Source organism: Lissotriton helveticus, chromosome 1_2 (genome assembly GCF_964261635.1).
Source record: "Lissotriton helveticus chromosome 1_2, aLisHel1.1, whole genome shotgun sequence".
Classification (NCBI taxonomy): Eukaryota; Metazoa; Chordata; class Amphibia; order Caudata; family Salamandridae; genus Lissotriton; species Lissotriton helveticus.
The window spans coordinates 181,866,707-181,887,695 of record NC_136058.1 but is presented as its reverse complement, the minus strand read 5'-3'; the positions used below and the strand labels follow the sequence as shown (position 1 = coordinate 181,887,695).

At 48.9% G+C, this 20,989-nt stretch overlaps 1 protein-coding gene across 11 annotated transcripts in view; it reads left to right on the top strand.

Moving 5' to 3' along the window:
• The window catches only part of OSBPL9 (oxysterol binding protein like 9), a 1,511,872-nt gene that overhangs the window by 1,153,980 nt on the left and 336,903 nt on the right, over positions 1 to 20,989 (top strand). For all 11 annotated transcript variants that reach the window (XM_078670721.1, XM_078670755.1, XM_078670745.1 and 8 more), the window contains one exon: positions 6,676 to 6,850. In XM_078670721.1, the coding sequence (XP_078526847.1) occupies positions 6,676 to 6,850 (175 nt within the window). The remainder of the gene's footprint in view (positions 1 to 6,675; positions 6,851 to 20,989) is intronic.

Genomic DNA, 20,989 nt, shown 5'->3' with positions numbered 1-20,989 from the left:
TAACACATTGGTATCTCTCCTACCCAGAGATATCGAAACACATGCATAATATTTCAATTGCAAATAGGTAAGTAAGCACAATACACAGTGGTCCCCAGGGGGAGACCAACCAATATACTAAAAAAAAAGGAATGGGAACTGCGATCAAAGTCGGAACTTGAAGCAGGAGACTCAGAAGAGCTGGGGGGGACAAGGAACCACCCAAGGTGACTACCCAGGAACCCCTCGAATGCTGTGTGCAGAATTTAGAAACAGACACGTATTCTACAGAAGTCACCAGGAAATTCGCTGTGTCCATTTTGAAGAAGGACCCTTGCTATTGGACCCTGGAGAAACTCCATGGAAGACAGAAGGTTGGAGAGTCACCCCATACATGGATACCCCAGGAACCAGGTTACCTACACCTGGGAAGCTGGCTGCATAGGTGCGGCATGATGTCGGATTCTACCGTAGACCACAAAGGAGGACTTCAGAAAAGATGCCACTGGTGAAGACTTTGTAAGAGTCTAGTGGCGTCCAAGGGTGGATTCTTGAAGAGAAGACCCTGCAAGCAGACGGGACAGAATCTATGCCATCTAGAAATCACCAGGAGGCACGGAAGAGCAATGCCTACCGATGTCGGAAGGTGCAGAAGTGATGATGGTGACCTTGTTGTTGCAGCTGTAAGGACCAGGTAATGCTGAGGCAGACTTGGAGGCTGTGCATGAGATGTCGAACGTCGAGTACCAGGAGTTCGGTATCGTGCTGTAGCACCAACAAACCTTGGCAGCAGCAACAAGCATGGAAAGCAAAGAAGGAGCAATGTTGGGACCAGCAAGGTCCAAGGGGCTCACCACAAGCAGGAGAGTCAGAGCAGACCCTGAGCAAGCAGGGGAGCCCACTGAAGCAGGAGAAGACCCTTGATAGGACCAATAGGCTGAAGGCACAGGAGTCACTATAGGACCTTGAGCAGCTCACAAAAGATGAAGGCCCACAGTGCAGAGGATGTGATGAGAATGCTAATCTTGGCAGAAAGAGATTCAGCAACTTCTAGTAGCCCAAAGACCTCTGAAGTGCAGAGCCAACAAGCCTTGGCAATGGCTAGTCGACATGGTGCACAGGGGTTTGGTCCCAGGGGTTCTGACGAGGGATACTTGCCTCAAAATTACAGAGAGGACAGGTCAGGCCTCGAGGGAGTTGCAGAACCATCACCTGTGTTTCTGAGCCTTTCGAAGTCCGTGGGACATCAGGAGTAGCAGACCGGTCAGTTTCATTGCGGTGCCTGCAGATGCAGGGGAGTGACTCCTTCACTCCAATGATATTACTTCAGGTGCCCTGATGCCCACAGGTCTGTTGAAGAAACGGGAAAAAACACAGACAATGGAGAAGACTTGCAGAGCAGCTAGACCAGGAGCAACAGGAGTCTTCCGTGATGGAGTGTCGTTCCAAGCGAAGTCCCAGTGTCCAGATCATTGAAGAGTGATGTGATTTCAGGATCGAGTCTTGTCTCACGACGAATCTGAGGACCCACCCACAGGTAAGCCCTTACATAACATAGGAAAGGGGTTAAGATGACTCAGGGGTCCCTCCCAGAGTAGGGGCTGTACAGAGTGGAGGATACTCCCATGTCCTTTGTCCAGTTTCACGCCAAAGCGGGAGCCAAGGGCTCCCTGAACTGGCTCAAACCAGAGTATGCAAGGCGGGCACCAAATGTGCCCTTCAAAGCAGTCTGGTGGTGCTGGCAAGCGCCCCACCCAAGCCCAAAACACTATGTCCTGTCTGGTAGGTGGTCATACCTCCCTGTGACAGGAAATATATTGTTCTACCTTTAGCTGCTGGAGCTCAGCTCCGCAGCAGGGGGGTAGAATCATGTTTGGGGTCGGCAGCAGCACTAGCTTGCTGGCAGACCCTGGAAGGCTGTTACCGGGAGTAATGGGAGCTTCCCGGAGTAGCCAATCAGTGCATGGAATCATACCTCCAACATCGATAAGTGTTGGGGTATGATTCTAACATGTTTGGTACCAGGTTCAACACAGCCACTATATAGTTAGCCATCGCATAATGACGGATGGCCACTATATGTATAAAAATGGCTGCTTTCAACTACAAAGCCTGGAGAATCAACTTCAGAGTTTTTAGGGGTGTCCTGCTCATGTAGGGGCACCCATACACTTACAACCCAGCACCCTGCCTCCAGGATTGAAAAGCCTACCTTAGAGGTGACTTACAGGTTTTAAGTGTAGTGCCCTCAGATAAATGAAAACATTTATCTGTTGTAAGTGGTGCTAGCACCAGCTTACACAGGCTGCAATGGCAGGCATGTAGTCACAGTCACAGTTTAAGTGGTCTCTCATGGGTGGCACGATACATGCTGCAGTATAAAAAGAAGGAAAGTAACCCCTTTAGCCACAAGGGAACAGGGTAAGTGATCACAAAAAAGAAGAAAGTTCCCTTGATTATATTCTCTACAAGTTTATCATATAACTACCTTTTCTGCACTTTTCCTACAATTCTTAGGAGATCTCTGTTGGAGATTATTGTCATTCAGCCTCTCATTCACTCAGAACCCCACATCTCAAGTGAAACCACAAAAGCACTTACAGTCTGAAAATGTATATTACGTTGCCAAGGCGTAGGTATCATCAAAATATTTTTATTTTAAAAAAAGATATTAAAAACATTTGCAAATACCCCTCAAATGTGCATGTACTTCTTGTGAGGGTATCAGCTATACAATTTATATATCATGAAATAAAATGCTACAACACATTATTAAAAACAATCAAATTAATCCAAGTCGACGCGTTTCGGTGGATCCTGCTGTGCGCACCACCTTCCTCAGGACAATTAAAACACACAATTCGTTTTTTGCACTCAATGTTTGTCTCTATTGATTGCCGATTGTCCTATATTGCTTTCAATAAAAATGTTTTTTTTAAAAAACACAATTCGGTCTATGTTTTAGTGTTGATTCTCGGTATTTGCGTATTATCACAAGAGGATCTTTCTTCCTTCTTTTCTTTAGTCATGGAATTATTCAATTATCCCGATCCGAGGGTTCTGATATGTCCTCGTAGGCAGTACCGCGACCGGAGCAATCCCATGTGAGACCCCTGGTGTACCTATGCCCTGGGTACCTTAGTACCATATACTAGAGGCTTACAAGGGTACACCAGTAGCCCACTGTGGAGGTACAGAAGTACTTACCATGTCAAAACTAGGGAGGAGACACAGTGACTGGGGTCCTGATTAGCCGGATCCCTGTCAGACTAGTCAAAAACAGGTTACAGTCTTTGCAAAGTGATTTGTACATTGCAATGCCTTCACCACACATTTGTTACTCCGCATTTGTTTAGCACGTATAGGCCTTTACCACACATTTAAGGTAAGTATGGGAGTTTGGGGGGGGTCTCCTCCCAAAAAGACCTTATAAATGTACAGGGAACCCATAACAAGTTCCCCAGCCCTATGATGGCTTCGCTGTACCCCAATATGTTTGATACCAAACATTTCGTCTTTATGAACCCGCACCGATGCCAGTGTCCAATTTATTAGTAAGCGCACCCAGATGGCACCTGAGAGACCCCCCTGAACACCTACCAACTATTAGTGGGGTTACCAAGTGGCCTCCTAGGGTGAGAGCATTTGCTCTCAGTGGCCGGGAACAAAGCTTGCTTTGGCTGAAGGTGTTCACACCTCATCCAAGCAGGAACTGCTTTCTAGGGCTGGAAGCTTCAAAGGCCATGCCACCTTTGAAATTCGACCCAAGCCTCTCCAGCTAGTGGAAGATGCCAACCCCTCTGTCATCTCCTCACTTTTTGGCGGGAGGGCAGGCAGATAAATTAGTTAGATTAGAAGGTGTGCCCAGCATTAACCCTAAGGTGGTGCAGCTGATGTGAACCCTACTTGTCACAATCCTCCGTCTTTACTAGCCTATTAGGATCAGGGTTATGCCCTCTTCCTACCGGAAGTGGTCATATGAAGGTTGTAGTCACCCTAAAGATAGGTAGGCTATTTATCCTACCTGGTACTTCCCTTAACACCCCTAATTTGAGTATTTAGGTGCCACCCCTCAACCCAGAACTTCAGATTCAACGGACCTGAAGACAAAGAGGACAAAGAAGAGCTGCTGAACCCAAGAACTGAGTGATTGCCACGTAGTTTTGGCGGTGAACCCCTGCCTGCCGCTTTAAGATTCTGCAATCGAGGTTAACTGTCCCGTCCTGCTGCTGTTTGGCCTCTAAGAACCCCAGAGGGGTACCAGTCTTCGTAAACTGCCCAAGAACTCCTTCGAAGTAGAGGACCTACTCCCCTGCTGACTGTAGGCACTGAAACTGCAGAGTCCGGTCTACTGACTTGGAGCTCCCCGGCCCGATCAATGCAGCAACCGACCAGGTAGTTGTGCTCTGGAAGGTCAGGTCTGTCTCCCCACCGAGTGTTCAGGCTCTAGAGCAGGCCATAGCCATGTAGTACCAATCCCTGGGGTACTACCCCTGCCAGCTGTTTGCCCTTGACTATAAGGAGCTCCTTCACGCACCGGGACTAGCAAACCTACTTGCTCTGCACTCAGCCCACCCGGCCGGGGTAGCGACGAACCGGCTGTGCTCCCTTGGCCCTAAGGCCCTAGTGACCTAGCCCCCCATTTTGGAGCTCTCAGACTTGCTGGCAAGTCCCATTGGGCAGCCTTTCTTTAGAGGGCCCCCCTTCTCCGGAGCACACCAGCTACCAACTCTGAGCTCCCGGTGGAATTCGGGACGCATCCGACGACCTGTTTGTAAAACATTGAACTTTGGCTTCCTGCTGTTCTAAACCCGGAAGGTGGACCCCTACAATTGTCTGTGCTGTGTGCTTTACCTACCTGCTTTTTTCCTCCAATAGGATTGTATGGTGGTTAATTACGCAGAACGTTGAACTATTTACTTATTTTGGAAAAATCAGAAGAAATACTGTACTTACCTTTGAACATAGTTCTTGGTTCAAAAATGTATATAAAAAGAATTGATATTTTTCTAAATTTGTATCAAATTTATTCTTTGATTTTGTGTCTTATTTATTGCCACTGTGAGCACAACAAATGCTTAGCACTACCCTCTGATAAGCCTAACTGCTCTCCCACACTACCACAAATAGAGCATTAGTATACTTTTGCCTCTGTCAACCAGTTGAGGACTCACTGGACTCTCTGCACAGAGTACTTCTTTTTAGTGCACTATATAGAGCCATCTTCCTACACCATGCCAAAAAGTGGCACTTTCCTCGCACATGAAAATGGACGCGTGTGTATGCATGTGTCTTACTAATCTCTATCAGATTTCAATTTATAATAAAAGATGGCACATGGTTTGTCAATAGTTTCGTATGCGTATGACACCCAAATAGTACTGTCCATCACTCCAGAACACTTCCAATTCCCAACAACTTGCACCCTGCTTAAGGGAGGTGGCTAATTGGATGGCCATTTGTTGCCTCAAACTTGACTGGGACATGACAGATCATATTTTTGGGGGACAACCTTAACAATCAATCATTGTATCCCTGGCGGGACTGTTTAGAAACCACGCCCTGTCCTGAAAAACCCCATTGAGAGCTTCAGTGTCTGTCAGTGTGTTGGGATGGAGAGGTGAAATGGTGCTTGTGATAACATATGTATAGTAAAATGTCACATCGGAAGTAATATTGGTTGTCTGAAAACGCAGTCACATGTAAAATTCCACAGGGGTGATCTTTGAGTATTGCTGGGCCTGGAGTTAGTATATAAGTTGGTTAATAAATTCATTGATCTCTTGCATGTTATCAGATGTCGACAGGGTACACGTTACCAGTTTGGAATCTATAAAGCATAATACAAAATGTATATGTACTGGAATATGTTCCAATTAGAAGTATAAGCATATCTGTAACAAAGATCTCTATCTCCCGTTTTATGATATAATGAACAATTGTACATTGCACGTGAATGTAGACGAGTGTTGTATGCTACAACTAGTTAAAACTAATAAACAGATCAAACAAAAAATAGAGAGCTTGAGTGTCTGGCTAGACAACAAGTTCAACATGGAATTCCAAGCAGAGAACCTCTCAGCGGGTTGCTATGGCATACTCTTAGCGCTCTGGAAAGTGTTAACCTCTTTCCTCTCTTTTCCAGAAGGCTTATTATAGAGGCACTAGTAATATCTCGTCTGAACTACAGAAGCCTTGTATTTGGTTCCCTGTGCTGTGTAATTTGAAGGTTTCAGGTCATGCAAAATACTGCTGCCCACATTCTTTTAAATATTCCCAGGCTTCAATCAGTAAGAACTGTGCTAGCAGACCTTCACTGGCTTCTGATTAAACTGCTGGTGTAGTTCAAGGCCCTCCGTATTGCTCACAGGGCCTATCACAATAAAGTTCCTCAGCTATTACAATCTCTAGTTGAGCCCTACATGTCTTATGATGGCCCAAACAAAGAATTCTCAGCGCAAGGTGAAGAGGCCCCTCTTTTTCGTACATGCCTTCCAGGTTATGGAACTCCTTGCCGATCAGACTTTGCAAAATAGAACGATAATCTACTTGTAGAAAATCTGTGAAAGATTGGCTGATGTATGGGTTGGTGCTAGTTTGATTTTAGCACTGGGACACCTTTGTGTAGCCACACTCTCTACAAATCTGATTGAATAGAATGGAGATCTTAAGCATCAATATTGTTTTATTTTACAGCATTGGAGAACACAAGGATCCCAAAGATCGGATGGTACAGGTGGTAAAATGGTATTTATCAGCTTTTCATGCGGGACGAAAAGGATCTGTTGCTAAAAAACCCTACAACCCTATTCTGGGTGAAATCTTCCAGTGTCATTGGGTCTTGGAAGGCACTGAAAGCGACGAAATTTCAGTGAGTTTTCTATTAGTAGTTTTACCTTTTTAAACACGTGTAGCAGTAAAATGGATTCAATAAAAGCAAATGTTTTAAAAGTCTTGTATATAGGTGATTGCAGGGGATGTTTCTGTCCCCTGCTATACTGCAGAGTATATATTTCACATTTTGTTTGCATGCTATAATATTAAGGTTGTTTGTTACCATCCACCCCTCAACAAGTGTACTCTTCAACTGTCAGGAAAGGTGTACGGCAATTGCAACTTTTCTGATGTATGACCTGTATTGGCCTTGACCCTTTTTGCAGGGTCATCCCAGAACTTTTTGCCTTCCCCCTGCATTATTTCTGACCTGTTTCTGTTGGTTTTATGACTTTGGGCACTTTAGCACTGCTGATCAGTGCTAAAGTACATATGCTCTCTATGTAAATTGGGATTATGGATTAGTGATTCTATGATTTGCATATTTGATTTACTTGTCAGACCCTAGTATAGTGCACTGTGTGTGCCCAGGGCCTGTAAATCAAATGCTGCTAGTGGGCTGCAGCACTGATTGTGCCACCTACAGAAGCAGCCTGTAAAATGTAACTCTGGTGTGCCATTGCAGAGCCAGTGTGCAGTCTGGAACTGCCATGTCGACTAGGCAAGTGCACCCACTTGCCAGTCTTTTCTACATATTAGTCACCGCTAAGGTATGCCCCTGGGTGCAGTGTTTGTGAGAGGTAGGACACGCCCTGATGTGTGTGGCATGTCCTGATAGTGAAATACTAACAATGTTGTTTTTCACTATTGCAAGGCTATCTGTTCCCATAGGGCAGAATAGGAAGATTGCTTATAACATCTTATAACTGTCCCAGGGAACAAGATAGGAAAATAAAGTTTAGTATGCCTGAACACAGAATGTTAAAATAGATCTTTTAGTGAGGGTGATTTTTACATTCTGTGTTTGAAAATACCACTTTTAGAAAGTAGGTATTTTCTTGCCTAACCATCCAGTGTGCCTCTGCTAGGTTTCTGTATTGCATGTCTGGCTTTTGAGTGACCGGGGCTGGAGAAGGGCTGTGTCTCTAGAAGTCTGATGAGTCAGGGCTGGGTTGAATGGACCTGGATTGCATTTAGAGTAGGGGATGAATTTTCCATTTCACCTGCCTGGGCCTGGTCTGCCTTCAACAATGCTGTCTCAACCTCCTGCCAGGAAGTTGCACCAGTGAGGACAGGACTGGTTTTGGCTGGGTACAAACACTCTCTGCCTTTAGAGAACAAAGGATTTGTGTGTATAAAAAGTGGGACCCAGACCCCAAACTTTTAGATCACTTCTGGGAAATCAAGAGGAAACCTTTGCCAAGGAGAAGAAACGGAGAAGCTGAGGAGGAAAACTGCCCCTGTGCTGTTTGCTGTCTGGAGTTGGCCTGCAGTGGCTGCTTGCTGCCACGTAAAGGAGAAAAAGACTTTGCTGTTTTGCTTTGTCACCTGCTTGAAGAAAAGATCTCCAAGGCTTGTAATTGAGCTTGACTCCTGTTCTGAAGCATCAGGGACACAGAGACTTCCCCCCTTCTGTCTAGCATCTGGAACTGCTGTTTCAGCTGCTACAGATGGAAATTGCAAGACAGGCGATGGATGCCGTGACCTGCACCGAGGCCGTGAGCGCTGCTCCGACTTGCAACGTAGGTCCGACGCCTGCTGCCATGCCGAATCAACTCCAAAGCCGACTTCATCATCGTGGAGCCGATGATCGACCTGGGTGATCCCCAAAACCATCGACCTCGCGTCATCGTAAGAAATTGAGGCTTCGGTGACATTGTGACGTCACCTCCCCGCGCAGTAAGGAACAGTCGTCTCGCCTCCCCTGCGCTGCAGTAAGGAACAGAGGCTTCACCTCCCCTGGGGTCATAAGGAACTGACGCCGTGTGGCGCCAACGAACCATCCCCTCCCCGACCCCGTGAACTGTCTTTGTTTTCATCGTTTCCAAGGTACTGTTCTTTTTGGGCCCGACGCCTCGCACCTCGCTGTCGGCGCCGTACTTTGAAATTTTTACTGATCACGACGTCGTTATAACTCCAGGTAGAGTTATTTGTTGCTACAAGATTTATTTGAGTGAATAACCTATTTTTAAGGATATCTTGATAACTGTATTGTGGATTTTTGTTGTTTGGTCTTGTTTTGCTTTAGATAAAGTTTACTTATTTTTCTAACCTGGTGTGGTGTCCATTTTTAGTGTTTTCACTGTATTACTGTATGTGTTCACAAATGCTTTACACACTACCTCTGAGATAAGCCTATCTTCTCAAGCCTATCTGCTCATGCCAAAAGGGGGTGAGCAGGGGTTATTTTAGGAGTGTACCCTCCTTACCCTGACTAGAAGTAGGGGCCTCTATGTGGACAAAGGTACCTACCTCTGCCACCTAGAGACCCCCATTTCTAACATTGGTGGTTAGCGGTGTGGATCCTGGACTTGCATTTGTAACTTACATACAGTGATTGGTGTACACTACTGGTATTGTACAGACCGTTACGCAACAACATACTGTTATTTCTGTTTTCTCGTGTCCTCCTGGGAGTATCTTTCATACTGAGATTCTGGGTAGTTGTTGCAAAATGGAACTTGACTTATGGCACGTTTTCATCTACACAATAAGGGAGCTACGTGTGTTCTGCAAGGAAAGGGGGATGCCTGTGAAGAGAAGATCCAGGGAGGATCTAGAGGTATCCCTATTTCATTTTGAGTTACCCCGCTGGGGGCCAACACTATCAGTTGAGTTTGAGGAGGAGGACTTCCCTGAAAGAGAGGGAGAAGCAGAAAAAGATGGCTGGCTTCTTGCTTGTGAGCAGAGGCTGAGAGAGCTTGATGAGGGGCTTGAGAGGGCTGAGACCAAAAGGGCATTAGCCCAAGAAAAAGAAATATATATGTAGCTCAGGAAGTTAGCTTGGCTGGGTTGGCGGTGGAGTCCAGCTCAGATGGTGACCGCAAAATTGAGCTATCTAGTGCTGAGGGAGTAGTACGCACACCTAGAAATGTGGCGCCTGACTTGAAGGAGGGGGTTAACAAACACCAGGGGGGTTCAAGGATATAACGTAGCTCCAGTGGTGCAGTGTGTCCCTGAGGGGCATTGGGGAACAGGGGCATTGGGGAACTGGCGCATGGGTTCATAGTCCTAGTGGTGGGCAGGACACTCTACTGACTCTAGATGAGAGGTGCAGGAAGAGGGGTTCCCCCATGGTAGAAGTCCTGGTGTGTGAAGACCTCCCAGAAGAGTGTGGGTTGAGTAACTGAGACCGCCAGACACTGTCTTGCTAATCTCAGGAGAGTGGTGTGGGGTACGTGTGTGAGGCAATTGATGGTAAGGCAAAGGTTAGCTTGGTTAACATCTGTGTGGGGTTGTATGATTCAATTTGTGGAGTTCATATTTTAAGTTCCTGTTTTCCAGAGATATGCCAACGCCTGGTGGAGTGTGAGTTCTCTGACCCCAGGGAGCTCCCACTGGAGGCAGACCTTTTGGTGCATTCAAGAGGGTCTAAAGAAGCAACTGGAGTGATCCTGAAGGAGATGGCTCAGGTTCTCCCCAACCCAGTGTGGTGGGAGTGGGCTGTTGTAACCCAGATAGGTCCCAGAGTAGTGGGAGGGGTGTAGGGTCCCATGTCCTGTCTCAGAGCAGGAGGAACGGGAGTGGGCTGTGCCCCTAGGTGCCTGAAACCCAGTCTCAAGGCCTGGTTGGTTGCATGAGGGAACACCAGGAGGGGGGCCGGGTCTGTACCAGGAGACAGTCCCCTTAGGGAGATCCCAAGACATCAGTTGAGCTGGGGGAGACTGCTGTAACTAGCATTCTACCAGCTCTAGTGTCTGGCAGCACCTCTTCAGTAGGAGTAGGGAGAGGGCATGAGTCCAGATAAAGGGGTGAGAGGGGGATGTGGTCCCCAGTGGAAGGGCCAGTGGGTCAGGGGTTGCCAGCTCTGAGGCCAGAGCACCCCAGGACTGACCTTGGTGAGGCCACTTCTGGCCTGGGAGATCTTCATGCTCGGTCAGGTAGACATTAGGCTGGGGTCCTGTACCAGACAGACTCTTACACAACTCCAGAGGAGTGTGTTTCCCTTGGGGGGGTGAGAGGGGGGGTGGAGGGGGTTTAGTGTACCCCCTAGAAATCCTGGATTACCAGAGGGTATAAACCCTGGGTTGGAGGGCTGGGTTCAGGGTGTCCCCTCTGACCTGGAATAAGGGGCCACTGCTAACAGTGCCCCTACTGGTTTGTCTTCTGGGGGCACCGCTCCAGGTGGGAGGGTGCAGGGCCCCAGTAAGGGGGCAGGGAGAGGAAAGCCTCAACCCTGACCTCTGCCCAGTGTAAGGGTACAGACATTAGGCTGGGATCCCAGTTGCAGGATAGAACCCCTGGACTGGTGTGCGAATTGTGCAGGACACCTGCCACAGGTGCCCTGATAATTCTGGAAGGGGGTACCGATCCAGGTGGGAGGGTGCAGAGCCCCGAGGAGGAGGTGTGGGAAAGCCCACCCCAGTCTCCTCTCCAGCCACCAGGTACAGGCCCGGGGCTGGTGAGTCAGTGTCAGGATGTCATATCTGACTTGACAGGAGGGAGAGTGGACCAAGGGTGCCAGGCACCTGGGGCTACTGCCCCCTTCCCCCCACCCCCCGCTCTCTGACGCCACAGAGGTTGTAGAACCATCATAGGCCTGGGTGGGGCCTGGTTCTCATCGCTGGCAGCTGTCAGTGTCCACTGTGGCTTGCTGTCCTGGTGGACAGAGTTGCCCTTTGAAGGGGGACAGGAGTCGCACCCCGGTGGTGGACTGGGCCCCACCACTGTGTTGGCCATGTGGGTACTGTATGTCTGTTGGGACCCACCTGTGAGCAAGCTATGGTTAGGTGTTGCACAGATGGTACCCACAGGTGAGGAGAACGATTCCCCATTGGTTAGCGTAATGGGCCCTGAGAGTATGGAAAGAGGGATCCAAATGGGTTCAGATTGGCAAGGAACTGGTGTATGCCCCTGCAGTTGCAGGCCAGGGTCCGTGTTCTATCACCCCAAGCAGGGAAGCCTATTAAGGTATTGATTAGTCTACCCTGGTTTTAGGGTGGAAGGGGGTTGTGTTGGACTTGGCCCTTTTTGCAGGGTCATCCCAGAACTTTTTGCCTTCCTCCTGTAGTTTTTTTTATTTTTTTTTAGTTTAGTTTATTTGTTTAGCTTAGTTAATTAAAACCTTTGCTATAAAAAATCCATATTAACACAATTATCACATCAAAAAACAAAACTGGAGAAATACACTGTCATTTAAAAAAAAAAAAAAATCTGTACATTTAAAAACGGTCTTATTACTACCGATGTTAAGTTACTAATAAAGTCCAAAAATGAAAAGAGTAGGACAGGAGGTGCTAAACCAGGGGACAAAAAAAGTCAGTGATAAGTTTTTGGGTGGGAGGGACAGGAAGCGCAGGAGCCGAGGAGGGTGTTAAGAAATTAGCCAAGAGTCTCACAAACTTTCCAACCCTAGCAAGCGCTTGAATGTCTGTGGAGGTAAAACACAGAGACGTAGCCTCCCAGCATGACCTGGTGCCCCATTGTAAGAATAAAGGTTTTAATAAATGCCTTCTGGGGGCGTCCATGGCAGGGCAACAACACAGAAGGTGCGGCCATGATTCTTTATGGTATGAACACAGTCTGCAGGCCCCCCCTCCTTTGAAGGAGCCCATCTGTGGGAGGCCGTAGAGCACAGGCCTAATAGGCGCATAAATATTATATTTTTCCGTGCAGCTGCGTTAAAATTTTCCAATAGGTAAAAATGCGGTACCCCAGGCTGGTATGAAACATTCAAGGGAAGCAAGACAGTTGGTGTATTTAAAGCCTTTAGGTCAATCCGATGGGAGATTAGTTTCACCTGCTTGTTGATGACTTTTTTCCACACTAAGTCTGGAATTGTGTCTGAAGTTAGCAGGGAGCTGTCAATCTCTAATGATTTGATGGCCTTTATAATCTGACGATTCCACGGATTTCCAGGGATGGTAAAGATCTCTTTTAGGCGGAATTTTAGAGTGGTATCTGCTGCTTTTAATGACCGTATGAAATATTTCAAAGTGTCTGCCTCGCAGTAGATTGACTGCCTTTGTAGGCCCAGCTCCAGACGTAATCTTGCCCTCTGAATGAATTTCGGGAGATAAAAGATTTTTTTGTAGATGGAAACTTGGGCGTGATCAAGACTGACAGAGCATGCACCGGGAAAGGCCTGATGCCCATAGTTTAAGGCGGGGAGTAATGTGGCTTTGGACACTTTCAAGATCAGTTCTGCGGAAGGGCTGCTCAGAGACTGATTCAGTCGAGTCAGGGAGTATGTTATTGCACCTGCTCTCTTTTTCATAGCTGCTAAATGAGCTGTTGATCTTGAAGTCTCACAGAACCATACTCCCAAATAATTATACTTTGCTGTTGAGTTGATCATTGCAGGCCCAATGTGCCACCTTAAACTTCTCTTGTTATTGCATCTTCCGAATATCATCACCTTAGTCTTTTCTTGGTTGATTTTTAGTGCGTTGGCCATATTATATGTATAAAGCTTACTTAATGCTCGTTGAAGCCCCGTTTTTGTCTGGTCCATTATGACAATATCGTCCGCGTATTGTAAAATATGCAGATCCCATTTAGCAGGACCCAGCTTTGGCGGGAGTAAATTGCTTTTCTTCAGATATGATCCCAAGTCGGCAGTGTAAAGATTGAACAAAAGCGGGGCGAGAACACAGCCCTGCTTCAAGCCATCTCCGGTGGCAATTTTTCTGGAGACTGTCTTGGGGCCAATTTTAATTCGCAACCAGGTGTTCTTTTGCAGAGAGATAAGGGCTCCTAGCAGGTTCTGTGGAATCCCCCATTTATCCAGTTTCCTCCATAGGATGTCGCAAGACACTTTATCGAAGGCTGCGCTGTAGTCAATGAAGCAGCAATATAGTGGAAGATGATTTTTTTGTGCTGCCTGTTGACTCCGAAAAGCCAAGGTTGTGATGTTATCTATGGTGGAGGCTGAGGAGCGAAACTCTGTCTGAAAGTAAGGTAAAATATTGTTTTCTGCTACCCAATCTTCTAAAAGCTTAAGAAGGCACCTGGCGTATGCCTTCGCCTCCAGATCTAGTAGGGCGATAAGGCGGTAGTTTGCTGGGAGCAAGGGGTTTCCTTTCTTGAAGATGGGGCATAAGATCGAGCCAAGCCAAGAGTCTGGTAGCTGGTGGGTCATAAACACGTTGTTAAATAATGAGGCAAGAAGTTCGGCCCACTCCTCCAAGGCACATTTGAATACCCCAGCAGGAAGGCCATTGGGCCCGGGAGCCCCGTCGTTTTTCATTACCTTCAGAAATTTGGAGACTTCGGCTGCAGAGGTCAGCTCGTGGCGTTCGGTCATCGTTAGGTCGACAGTGTCTCTTAAATCGGTCACCATGGAGTCTGACGTGACGCTGCCATATAGTTGAGTTACATGCTGGGCCCAGACTTCTTCGCGAACTGCGTTCCCTCTGTTGTTATTCGACGAGCGGAGCTTGTTCATATAGTTCCAGAACTGGGATAAATTCTTGCCCTTTAGTAGGGCGAATATTTTTATCCACTCTTTTTGTTCTTTTAATCTCTTTGCGGCCCATACTGATTTTCTGAAAGACTTGCGTAGTAATACCATGTTGTGGGCCAGGTGCGCCGTGCCATTCAATTTGTGCTGACGCACAGCCCTCCTTAGGGCTTTTCTTTTGATAATTAACTCTGGGTCATAGATCCACTTCGGGCGTCGATCTAAGATTTTTGTTGGGCCTCGGCTCCCATTAAAAGATTTTGCAGTTTTCTGATCGCACTGTCCCAACGATGGTGTAGGTCCCTGGAAGAGCTGTGCCTGAAATTAGGAGTCTCTCCTGAAAGCCAAGTGCTCACCTTGGCAGAACCTGATGAATCCCATTTGATTTTCCTGACTAAGGTATGGAATTCAGCCAACGTTGAGTGCCCCACAACTGTTATTTCCGCGGCGGCTGGCACTAGCAATTCCATTGTTACCGTTAAGGGGTTATGGTCACTTTCGTGGCGGTTGGGGATTTCCATCATAGTTAACTTATTTCCTAGAGCCGGTGAGAGGAAAATATAGTCAATTGTGGAGATGTTTTTAAAGGTTGGTGGAAAATAAGTCCCGGGATTCTGATTTAATCTAATTTGTTTTGCGGAGCATAGATTGTGATTTATTAAGAATGTAATCATGGCTTCTTGTTCTTTACTTCTGAAGGCCGGACCCACATTGGTAACCAGACCTTTGATGTTAAAATCCCCATTTAACAGAACTTCTGCTGATGCAAATTCCAATAACAGATCTGCCAGCTGCTTAATCAATCGGTCTGTAGCGGTTGTTTTTGAGGTTTTCATTGAGTTGTGGTAGCAGTTGATTAGAAGCGTGGGTAAAGCCCTGCCTGAAGATAATAGGCCATTAATTAATACTGTCTGCCATGTCGTTGAGTTCCGAAAAATAGGGGTCACCGTTATCTTGCATCTGTGTTTGATGTAAATAGAGAGGCCCCCTGAGGGTCTTCCGTGTGATTTGGCCTGAGTAGCTGGTTGGAAAAGTTCATAATAGCCGAAAAGTGGTGTTGAAGCTAGGGACCAAGTCTCCTGTAAGCAGATGATATCGCTTTTGTTCAGGTACTCCACGGCAGATTTAGAGGCAAATGTTGACTTTAGCCCAGCCACATTCCAGGACGTAATAGTCAGATTTTTATTCGACCGGTTGACTTCCCCGTTAGGAGGAACACTGCCAGGCAGAAGTGCTTGAAGGCTCTGGGTGGGGGGGGGCGTGATTTGCATCGGCAGCACGGACAGAGTGACTCATTTTGCAGCTCACCAGGCGATGATTACTGTTACATGAGATGTTTATAAAGTTGTCCACTTTCGTCGCCTCTGGGAGCCAAGCATGGGTTGCGCCCCGGGACCCCTTTAGAACGCTAATATGCTTCCTTGCAGGGTACGACGGAAGGAGGACGTGAGGATATTTTTGTTTAGTTGGTACCCATGTTTCAATTCCCCAGTTTTCAAATGTGCCTGCTTCGCCTAGGAATGCATTCCTTATGGACTCCCGGGACCACGTTGTTACGGTTGCCTCTGAGCCCCCTTTGCCTTGTGTTGTGGAGAACTTGACCGAGGTAAGGTCCGAAGAATTGACCCCGGACAGTGCTGGAATATTGTTAAATAGCCGGAGCAGATTGTTTCTGTTGAGGATGTCGTGTGGGCCCTTGTGGGCATATTGAGGAAGGAAGACAAGTTCACCATCCTTTTCCGGGGTTTGATGGTTCAGACTCCTGGCTGGGTTATTTGAGGATACGTGCACCTCCAGTTGTTGCGGATGTGCTCCTGATGAATAATTAGTCACCGCCTGGAGATTTTACACTCCCGGGGCATAATTAAGTTGGGGCTGGTGAAGCCTCTGCATTTGTATAGCCCAGTCCCCGCAGACTTTGGTTGTTGGCTCAGGAGGATGGCACGTGGAGCAGCCCGTCACTACTCCCTCTGGTGCAGTTTGAGAATCTCTTGTCAAAACGTTGATTTGGCTGCTACGAGCTACTTGCAGAGCTGCCTTGGGCTGTGCAGTGTTGTTCATGCTCCCAAGGCCTGAGACATTGAAGGGTGTACCGTTGATTTTGTTTGGCAGGGATCCGAGCGTTGCCGTTGTAGTTTGAGGTTCAGTCACTCCCAGAGCCAGAGGTATTCCCAAAGGTGGATCCTGTGTCGGTGGTCCTGTTTTTTCTGATGTATCCTTGATGCACACCTGGGTCGTGCTTGTCTCTGTGGTTTTCGTCTTGGGTTTTGAAGCCAGATTGAAAATTGGAAAATAAGGAAGGCCTTAAGATTTAGTATCTGAGATGCTAGGAGCCGCTGGCCCGTCAAAACCCACTCTTCTTTTGGCTAAACGTTGTTTCTTGGATTGTTTTTTCAATTTCTTTCTCTCCCTCCTTGAAAAGGGAGGTTTCGTTGGGAGATTCGATGCAGTGTGAGCCATGTTTTCCGGGATTGTATTAGTAGGATTGGGTCGCTGAGTTCGTCAGTGCTGGGCTGCTCAGATCGGGGCTTTCCGAGCCCACTTGGAGGTTGCCTGAGCTGGTCCCCCGAGACAAACGGACCAAGCTATTAGGGTCAGATTCGAGAGACTGGGAGGACGGCTTTCTCCCAGATGGAGAGCCAACCAATATTTCAGCGTCTAAGGACTCCTCGAGAGAGGATGGAGTTTGGAGCTCTTGGGGAAAATTCACTAATCCGTTTCCGTTGGTGTTATTCTTCACGCTGTCCAATAATGCCCCCAAGATTTCTGGGAGGGCGGAAAGTTTATTTATTATTGGAGAGCAGGGACAGGTGTTCGTTTTGTCCTGTAGCCCTGCAGACCATTCAATAGAGTTTAATCTGGAGCCCAGGTCAGACAGTGTTGAGGCCAGGGTTTGAATTAGGTCAACCTGCAGTTCCATTTTCTGAGATTGCCAAAGCATAGCTGAAGCAATTGCATCTTGCTTTACGTGAAGTGATGTCAGCGAGACCGAAATAGAATTTATAGATCCCTGGGAGACAAACACAGGTAATTCTTCATCATCTTGCGTAATACTGGAAGAGTTGGGATGCAAGCTGAGGCCCGGTGTGTGGGCAAGGGAGTCCTCAATTCGGGCTTCTAAAGAGGCTAGAAATCGCTTAGATGACAAGGGGATATCAAACTTTAGGCTATTTTTTAGCGGTGGAAAGTCCTTAAGAGTGATTTGGAGGGGATCCGAACCAGGGGTGAATTGTGATGTAGACTTAGGAGTCATATCTACCTTATTGCGGTTGTCATCATATTTTGGAGGGGTAGATGGCACTCTGCCATGAACTTGTACTTGGACTTGTAGCTTGGCCGCCAAGTTAATTGTAGTGGTGTTTGCACTAAGAGTTGTAGAGTTTGAGTCGAAGACTAAGGCTGTTAGATTCCCCAAACCGGTAGGAGATGCACTTGAAGAAGCAGTGTTGGTAGTTTGTGACGTTATTGCAGCACCCTGGGAGAGCGGACTTAACTGGAGGTGCTCAGATGAAACCAGAGCGTTAGGCGATGATAGATGAGAATTTTCCAAAAGTAAACTTTTAAGGTGAACAGGGCTAGAATCGGGGTATTTATCCTGGCCCATGGTGTCCGCGTTTGTTTCCGTATCCTGCTGGGATGTTGCGGTGGGGGAAGAGTCTGTTTGAGAGACTATTTGAGAGATTGTTTGAGGAGCGGTGTCAAAAAAGTCACTAATCCAGAGTTGCGACAATGAACCACCAGTTTGAGGGGATTTGACCTGGTGAGCGGGCAACTGCTGCTGGTTGGCCTCCGGGGAGACGACACGGAAGACTGTGCCCTTTCTCTTGGGCAGTCTCCTAAGCGGTTTAGAAGTCTCCATTGCAATTCCGCGAGTGTTACAGCTCCTTGGTGCCCTCCTGGAGCCCTCCGGAAGCTGTGGCGGCACACAGAGCTGCAGGCACCACAAGCCACCAGGTGACAGGCCTGCGACCGCCCAGGAATGGCACGTCACAGCAACGGTGCAAATAAATCCTCCAGTAGCCTCACCGCTCCGACACACCGGGCCTGCGGCCGGTCCTGACCAGGACTTGGACGGGCTGGGATACGACTGTGCACACACTCTGGCTTAAAATCCGCCACCTGCGGACTACGACCCCCGGCCTGCAATCCACAGCTGAATCGCCTGGTCTGGCGAAAAACCCTCTGCTGCTCCAAAGTGTTTGTGGCCACTACGATCAGTTAATCGGTCAATCCATTACTGACATTATGTAGAAGATCCTGTTTCTGTAATTGTTAAACTTTAAACTGTAATTATTAAACTAGAGCCGAAGACTTGTTATGCGCTGCAGTTAATAGCTCTGAGAGCAAATATCTGTATGAATTTGTGTTCTCCCAGCATTTTAAATAACTTTTCATTGTGACCCAGGCGGTCTTAACTTTATCACCAAGTTCTACCAAGTTCTACCAAGTTCTACACGTCCGGACCGCTCCCGGCACTCCCCAGCAGCCAGGCCGAGCCGCGGGCGATAGCAGCGCAGAAGGGCCGCCCGGGACTGCAGCCAGGCTATGGCAATCCTCTGAGCACTACTGTCGGACCTCCGCGACCCTTCGCGGCTTTCACGACTCACCGGGGCTCACAGGGGCTCACGGGCTCACTGATTGTCCGCCGCCGCTCGCCGCACTCCCCGGTCTCTTCCTCCTGTATTGAAGATATTTTCTGAGCGACATAAATTCAGATCTGAAAGAAACAGGTTAGTTTTAGATCCCTTACCTTAGAATATCCCCAGGCGTCAGACTGGATCCAGAAAGTTTTCGTCAGCAGTACCCCTGCGCGTCGCTAGACGTCGTCTGCGGCTCCGCGTCGGCGTCGTGATCGCCGGGATGCCCTCGCGCGCTGACATCAGTTCTTCTTTTTTCCGCGCCAGCAAGGGCAGATCCGGGAAGAGCAGTACTCTAGTCATTTTTTGACTAACGTTTTTGATCTCTTTTGATCACGACCTTCGACTCACGGTGCCGATAGGGATGCCTGGTTTTAAACCTTGCGAGGCCTGTCACCACCTCATGTCGGTGACCGACCCCACCGTCGGTGCCTTTACTGCCTCGGGCTGACCATGATGACAAGTCGTGCCCCGACTGCCGGGCCTTGACCTCGAAGGCGACACCGCCCACGCTGCTCCGTCTGAGCCGCAGAAGCCCCATCCAGCTCCATACCCGCCGGTCCCTGGGCTGCACGTGATGCCAGAGGAGATCAGTGCTTTCCTCACGGCCATGTGGTTGCACTTCTCTCCGTCGGAACCTGCCAAGGTGCCTTCGGGCCTGCGGGTCCGACTGGGAGCCCTAGCGGGCCGGTGGCTCCGGCCCCAGCGCTGTCGGGTGCTTCGGCCCTGGTGCCATCGTCGACTCCGGCCCCGACGCCGCAGGGCCCCACAGGATCCATGCCTGAATCCGGGTCGTCGCCAGTCGATCTTACAACTCCTCCGCTGGCGCCAACCCCGAGGGTGTCGCTCCCGGCACCGTCCCCGGACGACTTCCACCCCAGTTTCTGCCCTGGTCCGGGTCCGGAGTCTGACCGGCGCCGTCTCCGGCATCGATGGGTAAGGCATTCACCTACGACCCGGCTCCATCATTTTTGCCTGCTTATCAGGAGATGGATGACGCGGAGGACTGGGAGGGGTCTGCGAATCCTTTGGCACAACAGTGCCAGTTGAGCCAGGACTAGGCAGAAGAGCTGGGGGAGGCCAGTGGTCTGGACACTATGCCCGACACTGGATTCATCTCTCCTCCCTCCGTGGCTTCGGAGGAGGGGGCTGCTTACAGTGTGGTGTTGAACAGGGCGGCCAAGGCCTTGGCTCTTGAGCTCCCTGCCGCGGCCGTGAGGACTAACCTCCTCACTGAGGTACTCAAACCGCAGACGAGCTCCTCGGAGTCTCTACTGCTGTTTAACGAAGCCCTCACCAGCGTTCTGATGGGCACCTGGTCCAAGCCCAAGACAGGCCTCACTGTGGATCGGAACGTGGCCCGACGCCACCGCCCGGCTTCGGGCGACCTCTGTTTTCTGTCCGTTCACCCCACCCCCGAGAGCCTGGTAATCCAGGCCTCTACGTCCCAGACCGCATTCCTGACCGCTCCTCTGGATCGGGAATCCAAAAGGTATGATCAGTTTGGGACGAAACTGTTCTCCTCCTTGAGTTCGGGGCTGCGGTCTGTCAACACCGCCTGCCTTTTGAGCCATTACACCCACTCTCTGTGGGATACGGTTGCGGAGGTGCTGCCACAGTGCCCAGAGGCTGCCCGTACCCGGCTCGCCCAAGGCCTGGCAGAAGGGCGGGATGCAGCACACTACTCGATCTGGTGTGGACTTGACACTATGGACTCGCTGGGTAGAGCGATTGCAACAACGGTGGCGGTTCGCCGCCGCGCCTGGCTGAGGTCCGCCAACTTTTCGAGGGATGTCCAGGCCTCGCTCATGGACATGCCCTTCGATGGCTGTCGCCTCTTTTGTGACAAAGCGGAGCATTTCAAGGACTTCAGGGCTACAGCCAAGTCCTTGGGCCTAGGCCAACGCCGGCAAACTTCCGCTTTTCGCCCCTTTCGTGGCCAAGGAAGGGGCGCCCCCAAGCGTCCAGCCAGCCACAG